The sequence below is a fragment of the Syngnathoides biaculeatus genome, chromosome 7 (assembly GCF_019802595.1).
Source record: "Syngnathoides biaculeatus isolate LvHL_M chromosome 7, ASM1980259v1, whole genome shotgun sequence".
In the NCBI taxonomy this organism is placed as follows: domain Eukaryota; kingdom Metazoa; phylum Chordata; class Actinopteri; order Syngnathiformes; family Syngnathidae; genus Syngnathoides; species Syngnathoides biaculeatus.
Genome location: NC_084646.1, coordinates 9,422,046 through 9,439,915, shown reverse-complemented (window position 1 = coordinate 9,439,915; position 17,870 = coordinate 9,422,046). Strand labels below are relative to the sequence as shown.

The window sequence follows — 17,870 nt, the reverse complement described above, 5'->3', positions numbered from 1 at the left end:
ACTCACAATCACACCTAGGGGCAATTTAGTCTCCAATGAATACGTTTTTAGGATGTGGGAGGAAACTGGAGTACCCAAAGAAAACCCACCCAGGCACGATGGGGGGGGAGAACATGCAAACTCCACACAAGCGGGGACGGGATTTGAACGCTGGTCCTCAGAACTGTGAGGCCAACGCTCAAACCAGTTGCTCCATCGTTCCACCCGCGATAATAGAATAATCCCTGACCCTCGTGAGGATAAACAATTGTGGTTCGTTGAATGGCTGGATGGAAATTAAAAAAAAAAAAAAAACATACAGAGAAGCACATATCTTTATTTTAAGAAAATAACAGCTGCATTTTTTTTCCATTTAATGTAAACAAAAAGTAACAAAACCAAGTAAACACGCAATCTGCGCCCGAGTCTACAGTTCAGAGGTTTCCTCCGACTCCAAGCGCTCCTCGGTCTTGCCGTCTTCGTCGTGGATGGCCTCGGCGCTCTCGTCCCCCTGGCCGGCCGTGGCGGCGTCCGGCGCGTCCCGCTCGGCGGCGTCGTTCTGCGGCTCGGCGCCCTCGTCGTCCTCGTCCTCCACGTCCATCTCGAAGACGCGGAGGTGCCTCAGGTTTTCGCTCAGCTGCGGGGCAGACGTGTGCCATCACTTCCTCATTGTCATAATGTAGATAAAACGCTATGCACAGTAAGTGCAGTTCATTCATCATTTTATCATGTTAGTGAAAAAACATAAAACCGTGAGTAATTGATGACTGCGCAAAAAAATCATTGTAATTTTTAGCGTAATTGACCCCTCCGTACAGGGCACTTAACCACGCCTCCTGAACTGACCTCACGCCACGTGCGCTGACGTAAGACAAACAATTAGTAAAAATGGCAAATACAATACAATACATTCTGAACTGAGAGAGACGCCATGCTTGTGATTTCTTTCAATCGTTCACACGTAGCGGTGTTATGCTAGCGGAGAACGTCTCATTCATTTATACGAGACGTGTATTAAAAATCAAACATAGGGCATATCTTCGTGCAAACACAGTCTGGTTAAGCTTCGGCCGCGAGCCGGCAAGAAAGCGACACGTTTGCGCAGTCCGATCATCGCTAAATATCGCTCAACAAAGAATAAGTGTGTCAATCGATCGCACGTAGCGGTGTTATGCTAGCGGAGAACGTCTCATTCATGTATACGAGACGTGTATTGAAAATCAAATTTAGGGCATATCTTCGTGCATAAACAGTCTGGTTAAGCTTCGGCGCCGCGAGCCGGCAAGAAAGCGACACGTTTGCGCAGTCCGATCATCGCTAAATATCGCTCAACAAAGAATAAGTGTGTCAATCGATCGCACGTAGCGGTGTTATGCTAGCGGAGAACGTCTCATTCATGTATACGAGACGTGTATTGAAAATCAAACATAGGGCATATCTTCGTGCAAACACAGTCTGGTTAAGCTTCGGCCGCGAGCCGGCAAGAAAGCGACACGTTTGCGCAGTCCGATCATCGCTAAATATCGCTCAACAAAGAATAAGTTTGTCAATCGATCGCACGTAGCGGTGTTATGCTAGCGGAGAACGTCTCATTCATGTATACGAGACGTGTATTGAAAATCAAATATAGGGCATCCCTTCGTGCAAACATGTCTGTTCCGGTTGATATTAGATGGATTTAGTTGATGATGCGGTCTTCCACAAAGTTTGATCCATCGAAGGCATTTTTCGTACTGGGTCTTCGGTTTTGGAAAGGGTACGAATCGAACTCCACCAACTCGCCTTTCAGGATACCTGTCGTCACTATTGCAAAGTCCGCGACTACACCTCTAAACCATATTTTTTGTTAAATAACCCAAATACGCGATAAAACGCTAACAAAACCTATACTGGACCATGCAATGTTGTCTGAGAAAATGGCGGGAGCAAAAACGGCCTTTGGTCTATGCAGATCTCTGGCCTCTGATTGGTCAGTGACGCGGATTGCGCAATATCCACGGAGGGGTCAATTATACAGCAAACCCACATATGTCCCGTGGCTTGACATTCCCAAATTTATGTATTTGTGACAACAGTATTACTTTGCCGCCAGCTTGTGGCATCTATAGGCAATTACAGTACAGTTTAATCAATCCATTTTATGGGCACATTAATTTTTCTAATTTCTGGCCTACAAGCCGCGACTAACCCTGTGATTTAAGGGGTGACGCGGCTAATTTGTGCATTTTTTCTAACGGCTGCAAGGGGGCACTCGAGCGGAAAAGGTAAGAATGAGACCGGTGGAATATATGTGCCGAGGAAGTGACTTTTACCGGCTCTGTTAGTGCTGGGCTAGCATTAGCGCTGTGCTAGCGTGTTACTGCTGTGTTACTGGCGTGTCTCAGTGATATTTACCGGTAAGTTTCATTTTAACTGGCACTGTTAGCATTAGCGCGGCGCTAGCCAAACTCTTTCTGCGTACGGTCTTTCTTTGTAAATATCTCGTGTTTCAAAGTGGGCACTTGCGGCTTTTACACAGTTGCGGCGTACGTATGAACCAAATATTTCCTTTACAAATGTACTCGGTGAGGTTTATAACCAGGCGCGCTCTGTCAGCCGGGAATTACGGTACTCACGGATTTCTGCTCGACCAGAAACTATGATCCAAAACATTTTATCATTTTAAACTCCTCTTCCAACACGACTCTCGAAATAAATATTCGATTCGATTTCAGCAGAAGAAAAAGAAAACGCATTCAGTTCAGACTGCGGAATTTTCGACTAGCAACCCAGGCTAAACCTAGCTCCGCCCTCCCCAGCATACAAATAGCTTAAGCAGTTGAGATGTGTCACTTAAGCGTACTTCCTTGACTCCAATTCATACTTTCTCGTGGCACAACAGAAATAGTACGAAAAAAAATGTCCGAAAGCCGCGATGAGGTGAATTTTGTCAAGCGCGTATTTGCGGGGGATCGCCGTCGTGCGCGAGCGTTGGAGGCTTACCACGCAGGCTACTTCCCGGATGCCGTTGACTGCGACGAACTGGGCCTTCATGCCCTCCAGTTCCCGCCACTGATGTCCCAGGACCAGGTCTTGGCACGGAATGCTGGCGCTTTGCTGGTCCAACCTGAAGGTTCGGGTGAGAAATACCACACTGGAGTCTTGATGTCGTCGTCGACCCGGGAGGCAAAAACTTGGAATGGTCAGCACGTCTGATCCTGACAGACGGTTCTCGTACTTGTGATACAAAGTAGCGCCTAAAAATACGTAAACCTCTTCGAATACCATCCTGCTGAGTAACATTAAAAGAAAGAAGTTGTCCTAAGTATTCATCAAATATAAAACTGAGGTTTTATCCCTGAAAAATATATTGAATATTACTGCAGGCCACTGAAACTGTACAATTTGAACATGAACACGGTATTTCCATCCATCCATTTTCTTTTGCTGCTTATCCTCACGAGGGTCGCAGGGAGCGCTGGAACCTATCCCAGCTGTCAACGGGCAGGAGGCGGGGTACGCCCTGAAGTGGTCGCCAGCCAATCCCAGGGCACAAGGAGACAAACAGCCGCACTCACAATCACACCTATGGGCAATTTAGAGTGTCCAATTAATCTTGCATGTTTTTGGGATGTGGGAGGAAAATCGGAGCGGCGAGGAAAACCCACGCAGGCGGGTCCGGGATCGAACCCGGGTCCTCGGTCCTCAGAGGCCAATGCTTTACAAGATGATCCACCGTGCCGCCAACAATATATATATTTGAATGATAATTCAATTTAAATATGTTGCAAATAAAACTAATAAGGGCGGCACGGTGGTCATCGAGGAAAGCATTGGCCTCACACTTCTGAGGTTCCAGGTTGAATCCCGGTCCCGCCTGTGTGGAGTGTGCATGTTCTCCCCGTGCCTGCGTGGCTTTTCTCCGGGTAGGCACTCCAATTTCCTCCCACATCCCCAAAAAAATGCAACATTAATTGGACGCTGTAAATTGCCCCTAGGTGTGATTGTGAGTGCGGCTGTCGTTTGTCTCCGTGTGCCCTGCGATTGGCTGGCAACCAGTTCAGGGTATACCCTGCCTCCTGCCCGTTGACAGCCTGGATAGGCTCCGTGACCCTTGTGAGGATAAGCGGCTATGAAAATGGATGGATAAAACTAATAAACTTTGGAAATATATGAAAGGTAAAAAAAAATATATTGTACTAAAACATGAAATACAACTAAACTGTACTTAGTTATTTCGCATTGCACTTGTGGTACGAGTATCACATTTTGAGAATAAACAAGGAAGCAGTAGTAGTAACAATCAAGTCGTGTGGATCGCTGCACCTCAAACCGGGCGTCCAGTTGAATTCGCTCTGACAGCTCAGGCTGGACGACACGGGAAGTTGTGCCAGGACGCTGCGCCCGTTTTCCTCTTCCGCTCCCTGGAGGACCACAGTCAGCGTCTCGTTGCTATAGAAACGAGCATCCAGGCAGCCGTAGACGCCGCGCGGCCTGCAAAAGACGAGCGTCAGCGGGCCGCATCTCCTCTGCCGGGTCGGAGTTCCCGGCGGGTCTCGCTCACCGAGGATCCGCGTTGTCGCCGTCGGGGGCGTCTCGGTGGTGGCTCAGGTCGAGGGACGCCACGACGTTGGGGATGTGTCTGTGAAAAACATTTACCGTCATTTCCGGCCTATAAGCCGCGACTTTTTTCACACGCTTTCAACCCTGCGGCTAATTTGTGCAAGGGGGCACTCGAGCGGAAAAGGTAAGAGTGAGACCTGTGGAATATATGTGCCGACGAAGTGACTTTTACCAGTGTTTTTTTTTTTTTTTACCAGCCATGTTAGTGCTGCGCTAGCCTCAGCACTGTGCTTGCGTGTTGCTGCCGTGTCTCAGTGATTTTTACCTGTATGGTTTTTTTTTTTAACCGGCCCTCTTAGCGCTGCGCTAGCCTTAGCGCTGTGCTTGCATGTTGCTGCTGTGTTACTGCCGTGTCTCAGTGATTTTTACCTGTATGGTTTTTTTTTTTTAACCGGCCCTCTTAGCACTGCGCTAGCCTTAGCGCTGTGCTTGCATGTTGCTGCTGTGTTACTGCCGTGTGTCAGTGATTTTTACTAGTATGTTTTTTTAACCGGCCCTGTTAGCGCTGCACTAGCCTTAGTGCTGTGCTAGCATGTTGCTGCTGTTTTACAGCCGTGTGTCAGTTATTTTTACCGGTATGTTTTTTTTTTTAACTGGCCCTGTTAGCGTCGCGCTCGCGTTAACGTCACGCTAGCCTTTGCTGCTGTGTTACTGCCGTGTGTCAGTGATTTTTCCCGGTATGTTTATTTTTAACTGTCCGTTAGCGCCGCGCTAGCGTTAACGTCACACTTGCCTGTTGCTGCTGTGTTACTGCTGCGTCTCAGTGATTTAGGTACTTTTTTTTTTTAACCGGCCCTGTTAGCGCTGTGATACTGTGTTTTTTACTGGTATGTTGGGTTTTTTTATATTTTTTACCTGCCCTGTTCATGCTACTGTGTTGTTGCCATGTTAAGCTAAGATAAGTTATTAAAACTTTGAAAACTCTTTCTGTGTACCGTCTTTCTTTGGAAATATCTCGTCTTTCAATGTGGACATTGCGGCTTTTACACGGCTGCGGCCTATGTACGTACCAAATAGTATTTCTTTTACAAATGTACTGGGTGAGGCTTGTAATCAGGTGCGCTCTGTAGCACGGAAATTACAGCATGTAAGTCAATATATTCTAAAATTCCAAAACGACCCCCCCGTTTATTGCGGCGGACACATTCCCGACCTGACCGCAATTAGTGAAATGCAGACATTTTCTTTTATCCCTCATCCCTCCAACATATTTAAAAAGAACACATTTGAGCTTTTTCTGTATTTGAACACACACAAAATTGGAAGCATTGATCGTATAGAAAATACCGTTTTGTATTGTGTAACGTGTGTGACGCCGGCGAGTCTGCCCGGGAGAGTCTGTGCGTGAGCAGGGGCTGACAGCAGCTCCTGTACGAATACGCGTATTGTGTATTCTCGTATTCAATAAATGCCCGAAAAGCCACTGCGGCTCCCCTTGCCCGAATGTGAGGGCGTCGCAGAACTTTCATTGCTCCATTTTTTTCCCCCCATTTTACGCAAGGGCCCGCTAAAACCCCCCCCAAAAAAATCAATCATGTCACGGTAAAAACTTGTAACGCGGCGCCTTTAATTCAAAGTACCTCGTAAATGTATACCGGAAAGGGGAAAAAGTAGCATCACCTGCTTGGGTCGCTTCCTTTGCGTAGCAGGTAGACTTTGTGCGGCGAAACGTGCGGCATGCAGAACACCACGTTGTGCATTTTGGCCTTCTTGTCATTCCACCTACGGAACCGACAAGTAAACACACATCAGTGGCTCATATTTTCATCCTGTCATTTTTTGTGGGTTTTATCAAAAGATTAAAAAAAAATAAATAAAAATAAAATGTTTTTTAACATTTATTTGAACCCTACGCAGAAACGCAAGCACAAGTATTGTAGCATGGGTACACTGATTATTCAAACGATAACAAAATGTCTATGCATGCGTTCATTTCTTTTTTCTTCCGCAAGATAATATTTATGTTACTCAGATGTGTAACAAAAAAAATAAAAATAATAATAATCATAACAAAAGCGCAAAAGCTGTGAAAAACAAGCATTCGTCAACACGAGAGAAGGCGGAAAATCAGAGTTTTGCACAATCGAAGCATTCCCAACATTTGGAATATGTTTACTGTTTGGAAGTTTTTAATTATTAGTGTTCTTTAATAATGAGGGTAATATCTTTTGATCTGCGGGTTTAAAAAAAGACTAATGAAAGACTTTTACTGACCATTTAGAGAAATTACGTAACGCAAATAGGAATGGGCTCAGCTGTCTCGATATTTTATCAAATTTTGCAACTTTTATTTACTTGCCAAATGAAATAAAAACAATATTTACAGATCAATGAAAATAAATTCCAAAGAAAATTTTGCAGTGTTGTTGATTGGGTTTGTGCGGCAATATTCAGGACACCATTTTGGGAAATATTATGGAAGAATTTAGGAATCTATAGACCCCGCCAAAAAAAAAAAAAAAAAAAAAAAAAAAAATTAAAAAAAAAAATTGCACTTGTGTAATGCAAAAATCAGATTTTGACTTTCTGAGTAAAAATATGGATGCAGGTTAAATAAGCTGTTAGTAATCTGGGTCTGTTCCAATGATATTTAACATTTATGGATGCTTGTTTCATTTTACTTACACGGACGGGAGCTCAAAAAGATGTTGGGTACTTTCAGAGCTGGGGGATGAAAAAAATATATTTAATAACATTTAAAAAATGGAAATGTAATCATAAACGGGAATCGGGACCAAAGCAGCGTTAATACAGAGGCGCCAGATCGTACCGTCGCGGCGCCGAGTACAGCGGTAGAAAAAACGCCTCCTTCACGGACTTCCCGATCACTTCCTGGACACGAAACAAACGAAAAAAAAAAAAAAAAAAGCGTAAAATTAATTTTGTCGCAGAACGACACACGGGCGAGAATCAGTCAGTAGACCCACCGCAGGTTTCTGCAGGCAAAGCTCGATCGTCTTCTCCATCATCCGCTTGACAAAGTGTAAAGATTTTTGGGGAAAGGAAGGAAACAGGAGAGGGCTCTCTTCAAAATAAACAAAAAAGAAAAGAAAAACATGAACTTCTCGGAAGAGGGACAACAAAAGAAAAGCCCAAACGTGTCGAAATTCACCCTTCAGGTGCGTGCTGTCCTCTAAAAACTTGAGCCACTGGTTCCCCCTGCTGCTCGGCGGTGAGACCAGGTCCTCGTCCTCGTCCTTTAAGTACTGCAATTCATACCAAGCACACAAATGACTCATTTTGGACTCATTTCCGGGGCAGAAAATACCGCAATTCCCGGTTGACACAGCGCACCTGCTTATAAGCCTCCCCCAGTACATTTGTAAAGGAAATACTATTTGGTACGTACGTAGGCCGCAGCCGTGTAAAAGCCGCAAGTGCCCACATCGAAACACGAGATATTTACAAAGACCGTACACAGAGAGTTTAACGCTAGCGCAGTGCTAGCCCTATCGCTAGTGCCGCGCTAACGCTAACAGTGCCAGTTAAAATAAAACTTACTGATAAATATCACTGAGACACGCCAGTAACACAGCAGCAACATACTAGTGCAGTGCTAAAAGGGCCGGTAAAATTCACTTCCTCGGCGCATATATTCCACCGGTCTCACTCTTACCTTTGCGCTACATAGAGTTGAACGGTAGCGCCGCCGCTCATGCTAATGTTAGCGCCGGTTAAAAAAAACAAAACAAAAACATACCCCTAACGGGACAAGCCGAAAGAAACTTTTACTGGCAGTAACACGCTAGCGCAGCTCTAACATGACTGGACCGGTAAAAGTCATTTCCTCGGCACATATATTCCACCGGTCTCACTCTTACTTTGTCCCGTCGCGGCCGTTAGAAAAAAAAAAAACACAAATTAGCCGCAGGGTGTGAAAAAAGTCGCGGCTAATAGGTCAGACATTACGCTACTTGCTCCGTTTGATTATTTAGGATGACCACCGAGACACGAGTCACCGACCTGACCGACCCGCTCGATGTTGAAGTACTTCCCTTTCCGGTCAAAGAGCAGCTCGTTCTGCGGAAGGGACAAAGGACTCAAAACGTGGACAAAACGTCGTTTTTGTTGTCGTCGTCGTTCCCGGGCTCACCTCGCTGAAATGCTCCGAGAGGAAATCGGCGACAAAGGCGATGTCCTTCTGCGTCATCTGAGAAAATGCGAGAAATTCAAACGAGGAACGGGCCCGCCGCAACCTTCAGCGCGCCGGTCAGTCTCCGACCTCGTCCAAGTGACTTTTTAAAGAGTTTTGCGTTTTCACGAAGGATTATCAAATTTCGCAGCAAACTTGGCAGCAGCCAGACAAATTCTGTTGGTGTAGATATTTTTTAAAAGGACCGCTGGAAAAAGACTAAATGACCCGAAATGGCTACCAGCCGAATGGAAATTTTCAGCTGGAGGAATCGTAAGATTCGATTTGTGAGGATGGGAAATGCCCTCAAAGTGGCCTGAGAATGAAAAAAATGACAAAAAAATGAAAGAATTTCAATTACTCTTTCGGGTCATTCCTCTTTTTTTCATGGCGGATGCTCTCGAAATGATCATCCTAAAATATTTCCGAGAAAGCGGTAGTATGAGCGTTGACCCAAAATGGCTGACTTCCCATCCAGTTTCCGGTATGCGTCCTGAACAATTTTTGGAGTATCCCGTTATGGTAGACTTGTCCTCCTCCGTCCCCCAATTTGGTGTTGATTGGCAAAAGCGCCGTCGCGGGTTGACGTTTTCGGACTTTGAAGGGGGGGGGGGGGGGGGTGAGGCCGCTTTCGAAGGGGTTTTGTCGCACACCCCAAAAATACGTGCGTCTCACCTTGTTGAGCTCTGGGGGGACGTGCTCGTCGCACATTCTCAGCATCGCTGCCGAGAGAAAAAACAAATTCGTAACAAAAAAAATAATAATTCAAAAAGTGGTGCCTTGACATATGAGTTTAATTTGTTCCACGCTTGTAACTCAAATCAGTCATACAGCAGATCATCTTTCCCCATTGAAATGAGTGGAAATTCCATTGATCCGTTCCAGTCACACACCCCCCCCAGGCCCAAAAAAAAGGAGTTACTTTTTTTTTTTCTTAAATCAGAAAAATATATTTTCACAATATGCCACTTTATAAAAATATAAAAGAATATTGACCTAATTAGATCAAATGTAAGGGATTTAACCAGTTTTTGTCACATGGTCAGGGTTTAGGATATGTTTCAATTTAATGGACATTGTGGCACTCTTTCGAGTGTGTTGCACTTTGGCCACCTGGGGGCAGTATAATGCGTGAAGATGGGTTAGCCCATCTATGGTTTTTCCCATTACGTGTTGCATTAAGCTAGCAGGGGCTCAGCTGGAAAGTGTTGGCCTCACATTTCTGAAGTCCCGGGTTCAATCCCGGACCGGCCTGTGTGGAGTTTGCATGTTTTTTCCGTGCCTGCGTGGCTTTCCTCCGGGTGGGCACTCCGGTTTTCTCCCACATCCCAAAAACACCCAACATTAATCGGACACTCTAAATTGCCCGTAGGTGTGATTGTGAGTGCGTCTGTTTGTCTCGATGTGCCCTGGGATTGGCTGGCGACCAGTTCGGCGCGTACCCCGCCTCCTGCACGTTGACAGCTGGGATTCCTCCAGCACTCCCAGCGAACCTTGTGAGGATAAGCGGCTAAAAAACATGGATTGATGGATAAGCTAGCGGACGTAAAGGACGCAATCACTATCTGGCAAACTGCTGTTTGTTGTTAAGTGTGTTGAGTTCACTGCCACCTTCCAGCAGTAGTAGCTTAATTTTTTGCTTGCATGACAAGGCAAAAATTATTTTTAAAAAGTCTGAACGGCAGCTTGTATCGAGAAAAACTCCCAAGTTGGCTCGCTCGTATCTCAAGGCACCACGATGCTAAGGAAAAAACGTCGAAACGTACGTACGTACCCACGTACAGCCAGCGGAAAAAGGCTTTAAAGTTCTTCATGCTCTTGTCGATCACCCTGCACGTCCAAAGACGAGTTCACGTCATCATCGTGTTGGACGTGGTTCAAATCCGGCTTTCGAGGTACATTAATACGAAAGCAGCGGATGAACTTACTGCAGGAGTTCGCTGGTCTTTAAGGAAAAGGAGCCCACGGCCGTGATGGCCGCTGGAAGTTCCAAAAAACACACCCCAAAAAAAAAGAAAAAAAATCATAAGCGTGTGCAGCCTTTGCACTCGCTTGCTTGGCGAACTCACGCTACCTACCTTCGACGGCGGCCGAATCCAGGCCGAGGGGCTGGAACTTCTTCTTCCACAGCGACATGCCCTTGACCTCGCTCAGGTGGTACAGCAGCGCTTCGGAGCCACTGCGGGAACAAGCGAGCGACGGGTTTGTCGGGAGGTGGGGAAACGTCAAAAAGGACACCGAAGAGACGCGCTCCGACCTCTGAAGGTGGCTAATCACCAGCTTCTGGATGCTGGAGTACGACGACTCGATGGTCTGGCCGAGCTTCTTCAGGCCCTGCGGTGGAAATGGGAGAAGAAAAAAAAAAAGCTTCACGTCGATGATGAGAGGACGAACACTGAAAAGTCTGAAGCTGTTCTTTGGCCAACTTCCAAGATTTGTACCTTGGCCAACTACCGTCATTTCCGGCCTATAAGCCGCGACTTTTTTCACACATGCTTATGCGGTGATGCGGCTAATTTGTGCATTTTTGCTAACGGCCCCAAGGGGTCGCTTGAGTGGAAAAAGGTAAGAGGGAGACCGGTGGAATATAGGTGCCGAGGAAGTGACTTTTTCTGTCTGGCCGCTGACTCCCGAAATTTCACCAAAATCATTACGCAAAAAATCTCAACAAACTCCACAAACCTGACAAACATTGGACAGAAAAATATTGAAAAAGTCTGATTTTTAAAAAAAAAACCTGGGAAAAATCTCACAGCAATTCACACCCATCTAGCCATTTTCTTAGCCGCTTATCCTCACGAGGGTCGCGGGAGTGCTGGAGCCTATCCCTCCTGCCAACGGGCATTATGTTGCATGTTTTTGGGATGTGGAAGGAAACTGGAGTGCCCGGAGAAAAGCCACACAGACGGGTCCGGGATCGAACCTGGGTCCTCAGAACTGTGAGGCCAATGCTTTCCAGCGGAACCACCGTGCCGCCTTGACCAAAACCATCAGGCACCAAAAAAAAAAAATAAACAAAAAAAAACTCCACAAATCTGACAAACCTTGGACAAAACAATTTGACAAATTGCTAAAGTCTGATTTAAAAAAAAGTTACAAAAATAAGTTTGTGACAAAATAAATCCTGAGCCAAACTGGCAAATACCTGTGAAAAATCTCAACAATTCACAACATGTATCCATAAAATATCCTGATGCAAAATATCAGAGTGGCATCAAAGCGGCCCTTTTCCTCGATCATTTTTTTTTAATACAATACATATTTTTGCTCTCTCTTGCGCTCACCTTGACAGTCAGCTGATTCATGAGAAGAGCCTGCAGTTCTGGACTGTCAAGAAGAAACAAAGTGAAGATTCTACCCGTGCAACACGCAAGGCCCAACTGAAGCTTCCTCACCTCGACTGTCCCCACAAAAGAAGCTCCAGGAACTCATCCTGCACCTGTGTGCTGGTATTCTTTTCCTTAAAAAAAACAAACAAACAAACACAAGGAATCATAACTGGAGTCGTCTGTGTGGACAAGCGGCACGTCGGAGGGACGGGGGGGGCCCCCGCGCACCTGCACGAACTTGGTGAGCCGGAGGTCCATCTGCATGAGGATTTCCTCCCAGGCCTCGCACATGCACGTGAGCGACAGGTGCAGGTACTGCAGCAGCGTGGAGATGTGGGTGAACTTGCGCGCCATCCTGGTCAGCTCGGGCAAGCAGTCGGACAGCAGGCCCGTGTCCAGCTGAGGGAGGCGGAAACCGGGAAGGTTCGTTCCGATAACGTCGTAGTCACCCGGAACACCGCCGCGGTCCCGAAAACGAGAATGCGGCGCCGCCGTCTGAAAGCGCCTCACCTGAACGAAGCAAATCTCCGCGCGGTCCTCGGCCGACTTCGCCTCGGTGATGACGACCAGGGACTTGAGGTCGCTGGACAGACTTAGCGTGCGACAGCTGCCGGAAACCTGCCCGGCGGCGTCAAATGCAAGGTTAGGCTGGATTTTGTCGTTATGCAATCTCGCGACGATCAACGCGTCCCGTTCCGCCCGAGCTGGGGCGGTCAACCGTAGCGCCGCGAGGACTTATTTCACCAAAGCGTAATTATTAGGACCCGAGCGCACGAGGTCTCGTCGTCAGCGGCCAATCATCTAGCGAGCGACTTCACATCACTTTATCAGGAGGGGAGGGATCAATTTTCACCTTAGCGGTACTTTTTACCCCTTGAATTTGATGCATTTTCTGCTCGATCCAAACTGCCACATCCGAGCTTCACATACACCTCATACTTCATATTTTGTGTTCCTTGGCCATATTATCACAGTCCCACAATCAACGTTCCCTCAAAGCTGCGCACCTGCGCAATTGCGCACTTGTAGCGCAGACGAAAACCTATCCAGCGCCGTGAACCACATCCCGACATGCCAACAAGCTGCTGCACAGCCACACCATGCCACACACCGCCCAACTCCGGTTCTTAAAGGGGTACACTCATGATTACAAACACCGCCCACCACCGGTGCTTTAGTTCGAAACAAGTCTGGGCAACGTAGAGCAAAGACAAGTTAGACATGCTGCTTATGTTTACTCAAAAAAAAAAATGCTGTTGCTTTAATGAATGTGGAAGTATGTGAATAATAATAAGAAAATAATAATAATAATAATAAAGGAAAAGTGGTGAAACTGAATGAGATTTTTTCTTTTTTTGAGTAAAAAAGGTCTGGTCTGAAGCCAAAGTAGAAAGTACAGGATGAGATGGTGTATAATGTTAAAATTCCACCATGGCGCAGCCTGATCGAGGATGAAAGCACAGACGATACGGTGTCCAAAAAAAGCTAATTCTGTATTTTAAAAATAGGAGACGTCATAAAATTAACATTAAAACGGTTTGGCTTTCAACATGCATTGCCAAAAGATATTCGGCAAGCAATAATTCAGTTTTACACCAAGAGAAACAGACGGGGATATCATTGTGGGTTAAAAATAAACAAATGAAACAAAGTCGGAAGCGACATTTCAAATTTACAGTTGTCTTGCTTTGGTTAGCAATGTATTTTTTTGTTTGTTGACATTTTCATTGCAAGTTTCCAAAAATACAATTTTCTGATGATAATGTAAATGCTGCAATCTGAATCTTTTAATGAGCCATGTAACTTCAACGATAACACCGATCTGACCACGGTGCATATGCCCGATGTTGCTCACAGTGGTCAAAGGGGGGCGCTCACGGGCTTAGCGTGTTTGCTCAGATGCGTCAAAAATTAGAGGGAACGTTGCCCGCAATTATTCTTGATGTTAACAGCGGTTTAGGTAAATAAAGTCTCCTCATGTAAATAGCACTGTAGGGGTAATGTGTGCGGTTAGCACTCACTCTGAAATACGCATTACCGCCACCTACAGGACGGGAGCAGAATAGTACAGGCTTTTCACGCCTGCGTTTGTCAATCTTACAATTAAGACGAACACGTTGGCCGAGGCCCGACATTATAAATTCTGAATTTGAGCACATTCCGGGCGTCTTACTCCGGCTAACGTTGCAATCTTGTACATCCCGTAGGCGTAAAGCTCCACGTGGCCGGCGTCTCCTCCGAGGACGAGTATGTTAAGCCTACAAGGAGGCGCAACACGCGTTAAACGATGACAAATTTTACGCTTTGATGTAGAAACACAAAGCACATAAAAGTACCTGACTTCTCCAAGGAGGTTCATGATCTCGTCAGACTTCTCCTCGCTGTAGATAAACACATTACGACTGCATGTGCGGAGTATTTCAATCCCGCTAGGACAGAGGTCTCAAACTCAATTCGCCTCGGGGGGGGCGCTGTGGGCACATTCTAACTGAGGTTGGGCCGCAGCCTCGGCGCGCGTGCGCGCAATTTAAATGAGAAATTTTAAAAGATGTCTTTTTATTATTTTTTTTAGCACAAAATAAGATAAGCAAGGAAGCTGAGGTAAACACGTTGTGTGCAAAACTACTCATGAAAATCTCCATGGCAACACCACTGCAACTTTTCAACGAAAAACGTTTCTCTGCTTGCGTCAAGCCTGGTCGCCGTCACGCCCCCGAGAGCCACAACCTCACCGTGATTGGTAGGTTCGTCAGCTCCGCGCACAACACCGTAAAAGTGCCATTCATGTAAAACTTCATGGCGGCGCTATCGTTTAAGTTTCATATTAAGGTGGGGACCACAAAATATCATCCGGGGGGGGCGCAATTGTCCCGGGGGCCGCGAGTTTGAGACCCCTGCGCTAGGACATCCGGCTTTAACGGCTTTACCTGAAGAGCTTTGACGTTGTGCTGTAGCTGGAGAACAAAAACAAACATGAGGTGGTTGACTTGAAGACAGGTTGGTAGCTGTTTTTCTTACCTCTTGGGGAGGGAGGCCAATTTGGGGAGAAATAATTTGGACTCATCCTCCGACTGATAAAACGATCCGAGGGCGCTGGAGCACAGTGACGAGAATGTAAAAAAAACCGTCTGTGTGCAGGATTTCAAGATGTGTCTTCACTCTCACCTGCTTTCTTCCGTCACCTCCATCCAGTGCATGCAGCTGACGGGGTTCTGCATGTGGAACACGTGCAGGATCTCGGCTTTCTCCACACCGCACAAGACCACCTGCTTCATGTCGCCCAGGCTGAAGGCCAGAACTGACGCGCACAAGCGCAATAAATAAGAGTGAACGTCGCTCAGGTCAAACTCCACCATAAAGAGAAACCCGACAATCCGGCCCCCGTTTGTGTGTGTATAAATATATATCCATCCATGATCTGAGCCACTTATCCTCACAAGAATCCCAGATATCATCAGACACCCTGAACTGGTCGCCAGTCAATCGCAGGGCACATGGAGACTGACGACAGTCGCACTCACAATCACACCTTGGGGCAATTTAGAGTGTCCAATTAATGTTGCATGTTTTTGGGATGTGGGAGGAAACCGGAGTGCCCGGAGAAAACCCACGCAGGCACCCAGAATATGCAACTTCCGCACAGCAGGGATTTGAACCCCCGTCCTCAGAACTGTGAGGCCAGCACTCGAACCAGTTGCACCACCGTGCCGCCCGATATACATATACATACATACATACATACATACATATATATATTATATATATACGAAAAGGAGAAGTCACTATGTAAAACGACGTAACACTAACTAAATTTTGAAATCCAAAAAGTAAAAGAAAAAAAATTATGAAATATATTTTATAACCTTGGCTACAAGTTGTTTTTTTTTTTTTTTACAAGACAAATATCACTAATTACAAAAATTAAAACTAATCATTGTCCCCTTAAAAAAAGAAAAAAGTAGCAAAGTCACATTGTAAAACTATGTATCCATCCATCCATTTTCTTTGCCACTTATCCTCATGAGGGTCGCAGGGAGCGCTGGAGCCTATCCCAGCTGTCAACGGGCAGGAAGTGGGGTACACCCTGAACTGGTTGCCAGCCAATCGCAGGGAACATCAAGACAAACGACAGTCGCACTCACAATCACACCTATGGGCAATTTAGAGTGTCCAATTAATCTTGCGTGTTTTGGTGATGTGGGAGGAAACCGAAATGCCTGGAGAAAACCCACCCAGGCGTGGATAGAACACGCAAACTCCAAACAGGCGGGTCCGGGATTGAACCCGGGACCTCAGAACTGTGAGGCCAACGCTTCACCAGCTGCTCCACTGTCCCGCCCTGTAAAACTTTGCAAAATGACTAAATTTTGAAAAAGGGAAAAAAAATATGTGATGAAATATCTTGAACTACCTTGGATTTAAGTTATTTGTCACTCCAAGTTAAATTTTACTTCAGAACTGACACGTGGGAAAAAAAGTGAATCAAACACCCCAAAATGTTCAAGGAACAATTCAAGTATTGTAGCTTAATGTTAATATACAACGCGAGATGCCATAGCTGGGTTATCGTAAAATTAGCATAGATGTTACGATAATTATAACCCTTCAAACAACTACTTTATTACACGTGGGGCACGACAACAATACTCAGAGACGTACATTTTCTCCGCTCTGGGGGAACGACTATTGCTCCAGCTTAGTAGGGGGCCTTCCCTGCCTCTTCTTCTTACTCTTGGCTATGCTGCATCCACATCCAGCAGAGCTCAGTGCTGCCCAGGAGGTTGTGGCACAACATGGTACTACGCAGAAGGTGCACAATCCTAAATTCGGACTTCTGTGTCCGGCAAAAAACTCTCAAACGATCGCTTAAAAGCTCACGATAGATTCAGGAGCATAAGGGATTAAACAACGATGTAGCGGCAGGTCGACTGTTTTGGAGCGACACAAGCGCTGCTCACTTTTGCCGTCAGGTCTCCAGGCGAGCGCGGTGATCTCCTTCCCGATGTGCTCGCTGGGCGCTAAGCTCCAAACCCGCTGGAAGCTGGACAAGCGGTGCAGCAGCAACTACCGACAAAAAAAGGGGAGAGGGGAAAAAGTCGTGAAGCAGCAAACCGCGGTCAAAGACATCCATACCGGAAGCGTACTTCTCCAGTTGTGCTGGCCAGAGCGATGAGATCTCTTTTGGGCGACCACGCCATGCACAGGATGGGGTTGGGGAGCTGCTTCTCCCCGACTTGCCGGAAGGCGGGCATTATTTTTCCTACATGATGCAAAACAATTATATATATGTATATATAAAAAAGGTGTGCATGAATATCTGTTATAGTTTAATCAACAGTATTTGTAAGGCTCTTTTTTTGGGGGCCGTTCAGGTCCCTTGGTAGCGAAGAGCAAATTGTGCAAAACGTCCTACATAGATAGATAGATAGATAGATAGATAGATAGATAGATAGATAGATAGATAGATAGATAGATAGATAGATAGATAGATAGATAGATAGATAGATAGATAGACAGTACATTCAAAGGTATTCTGGAGTGTTTTTATGGTTTTTCTTTGAATAATGTACCGTTCTTTGGTTATAATCTGTTATCAATGACGTAGTGGACAGATAAAATCTTACCTTTATCCTCCTCCAACGTTACGCTAGGTATTGATTAGCGACCTTTCATACGAGACGAACTCTCGTTTTTTGTTTTTCTACAATTATGGGACGAAACAAACAACGCTATCAGTTTGCTACTCCGCGGGCAGCGCCATCTTCTTTTCCTATCAACCAATCATCGTGAAGCGACGGGAACTGAGAAGAGACAAATTTCCTCAGAGG

At 45.9% G+C, this 17,870-nt stretch overlaps 1 protein-coding gene across 1 annotated transcript; it reads right to left on the bottom strand.

Annotated features, from left to right (window-relative positions):
- Nucleotides 1-298: 298 nt before the first annotated feature.
- anapc4 (anaphase promoting complex subunit 4) lies at nucleotides 299-17,832 on the bottom strand. The gene is made up of 28 exons (XM_061825229.1): nucleotides 17,667-17,832; nucleotides 17,187-17,302; nucleotides 17,001-17,106; nucleotides 15,208-15,340; nucleotides 15,061-15,135; nucleotides 14,970-14,996; nucleotides 14,379-14,423; nucleotides 14,216-14,300; nucleotides 12,553-12,660; nucleotides 12,271-12,441; nucleotides 12,109-12,173; nucleotides 11,998-12,040; nucleotides 10,971-11,047; nucleotides 10,792-10,892; nucleotides 10,642-10,693; nucleotides 10,488-10,543; nucleotides 9,389-9,435; nucleotides 8,675-8,731; nucleotides 8,545-8,601; nucleotides 7,694-7,787; nucleotides 7,509-7,606; nucleotides 7,352-7,413; nucleotides 7,207-7,245; nucleotides 6,202-6,303; nucleotides 4,523-4,600; nucleotides 4,285-4,452; nucleotides 2,962-3,085; nucleotides 299-616 (listed from the first exon to the last, which is right to left on the bottom strand). The coding sequence occupies exons 2-28, from the start codon at nucleotides 17,292-17,294 to the stop codon at nucleotides 407-409; spliced, it is 2,388 nt and encodes a 795-aa protein (XP_061681213.1). The 5' UTR covers nucleotides 17,295-17,302; nucleotides 17,667-17,832; the 3' UTR covers nucleotides 299-406.
- Between the last annotated feature and the right edge of the window lie 38 nt (nucleotides 17,833-17,870).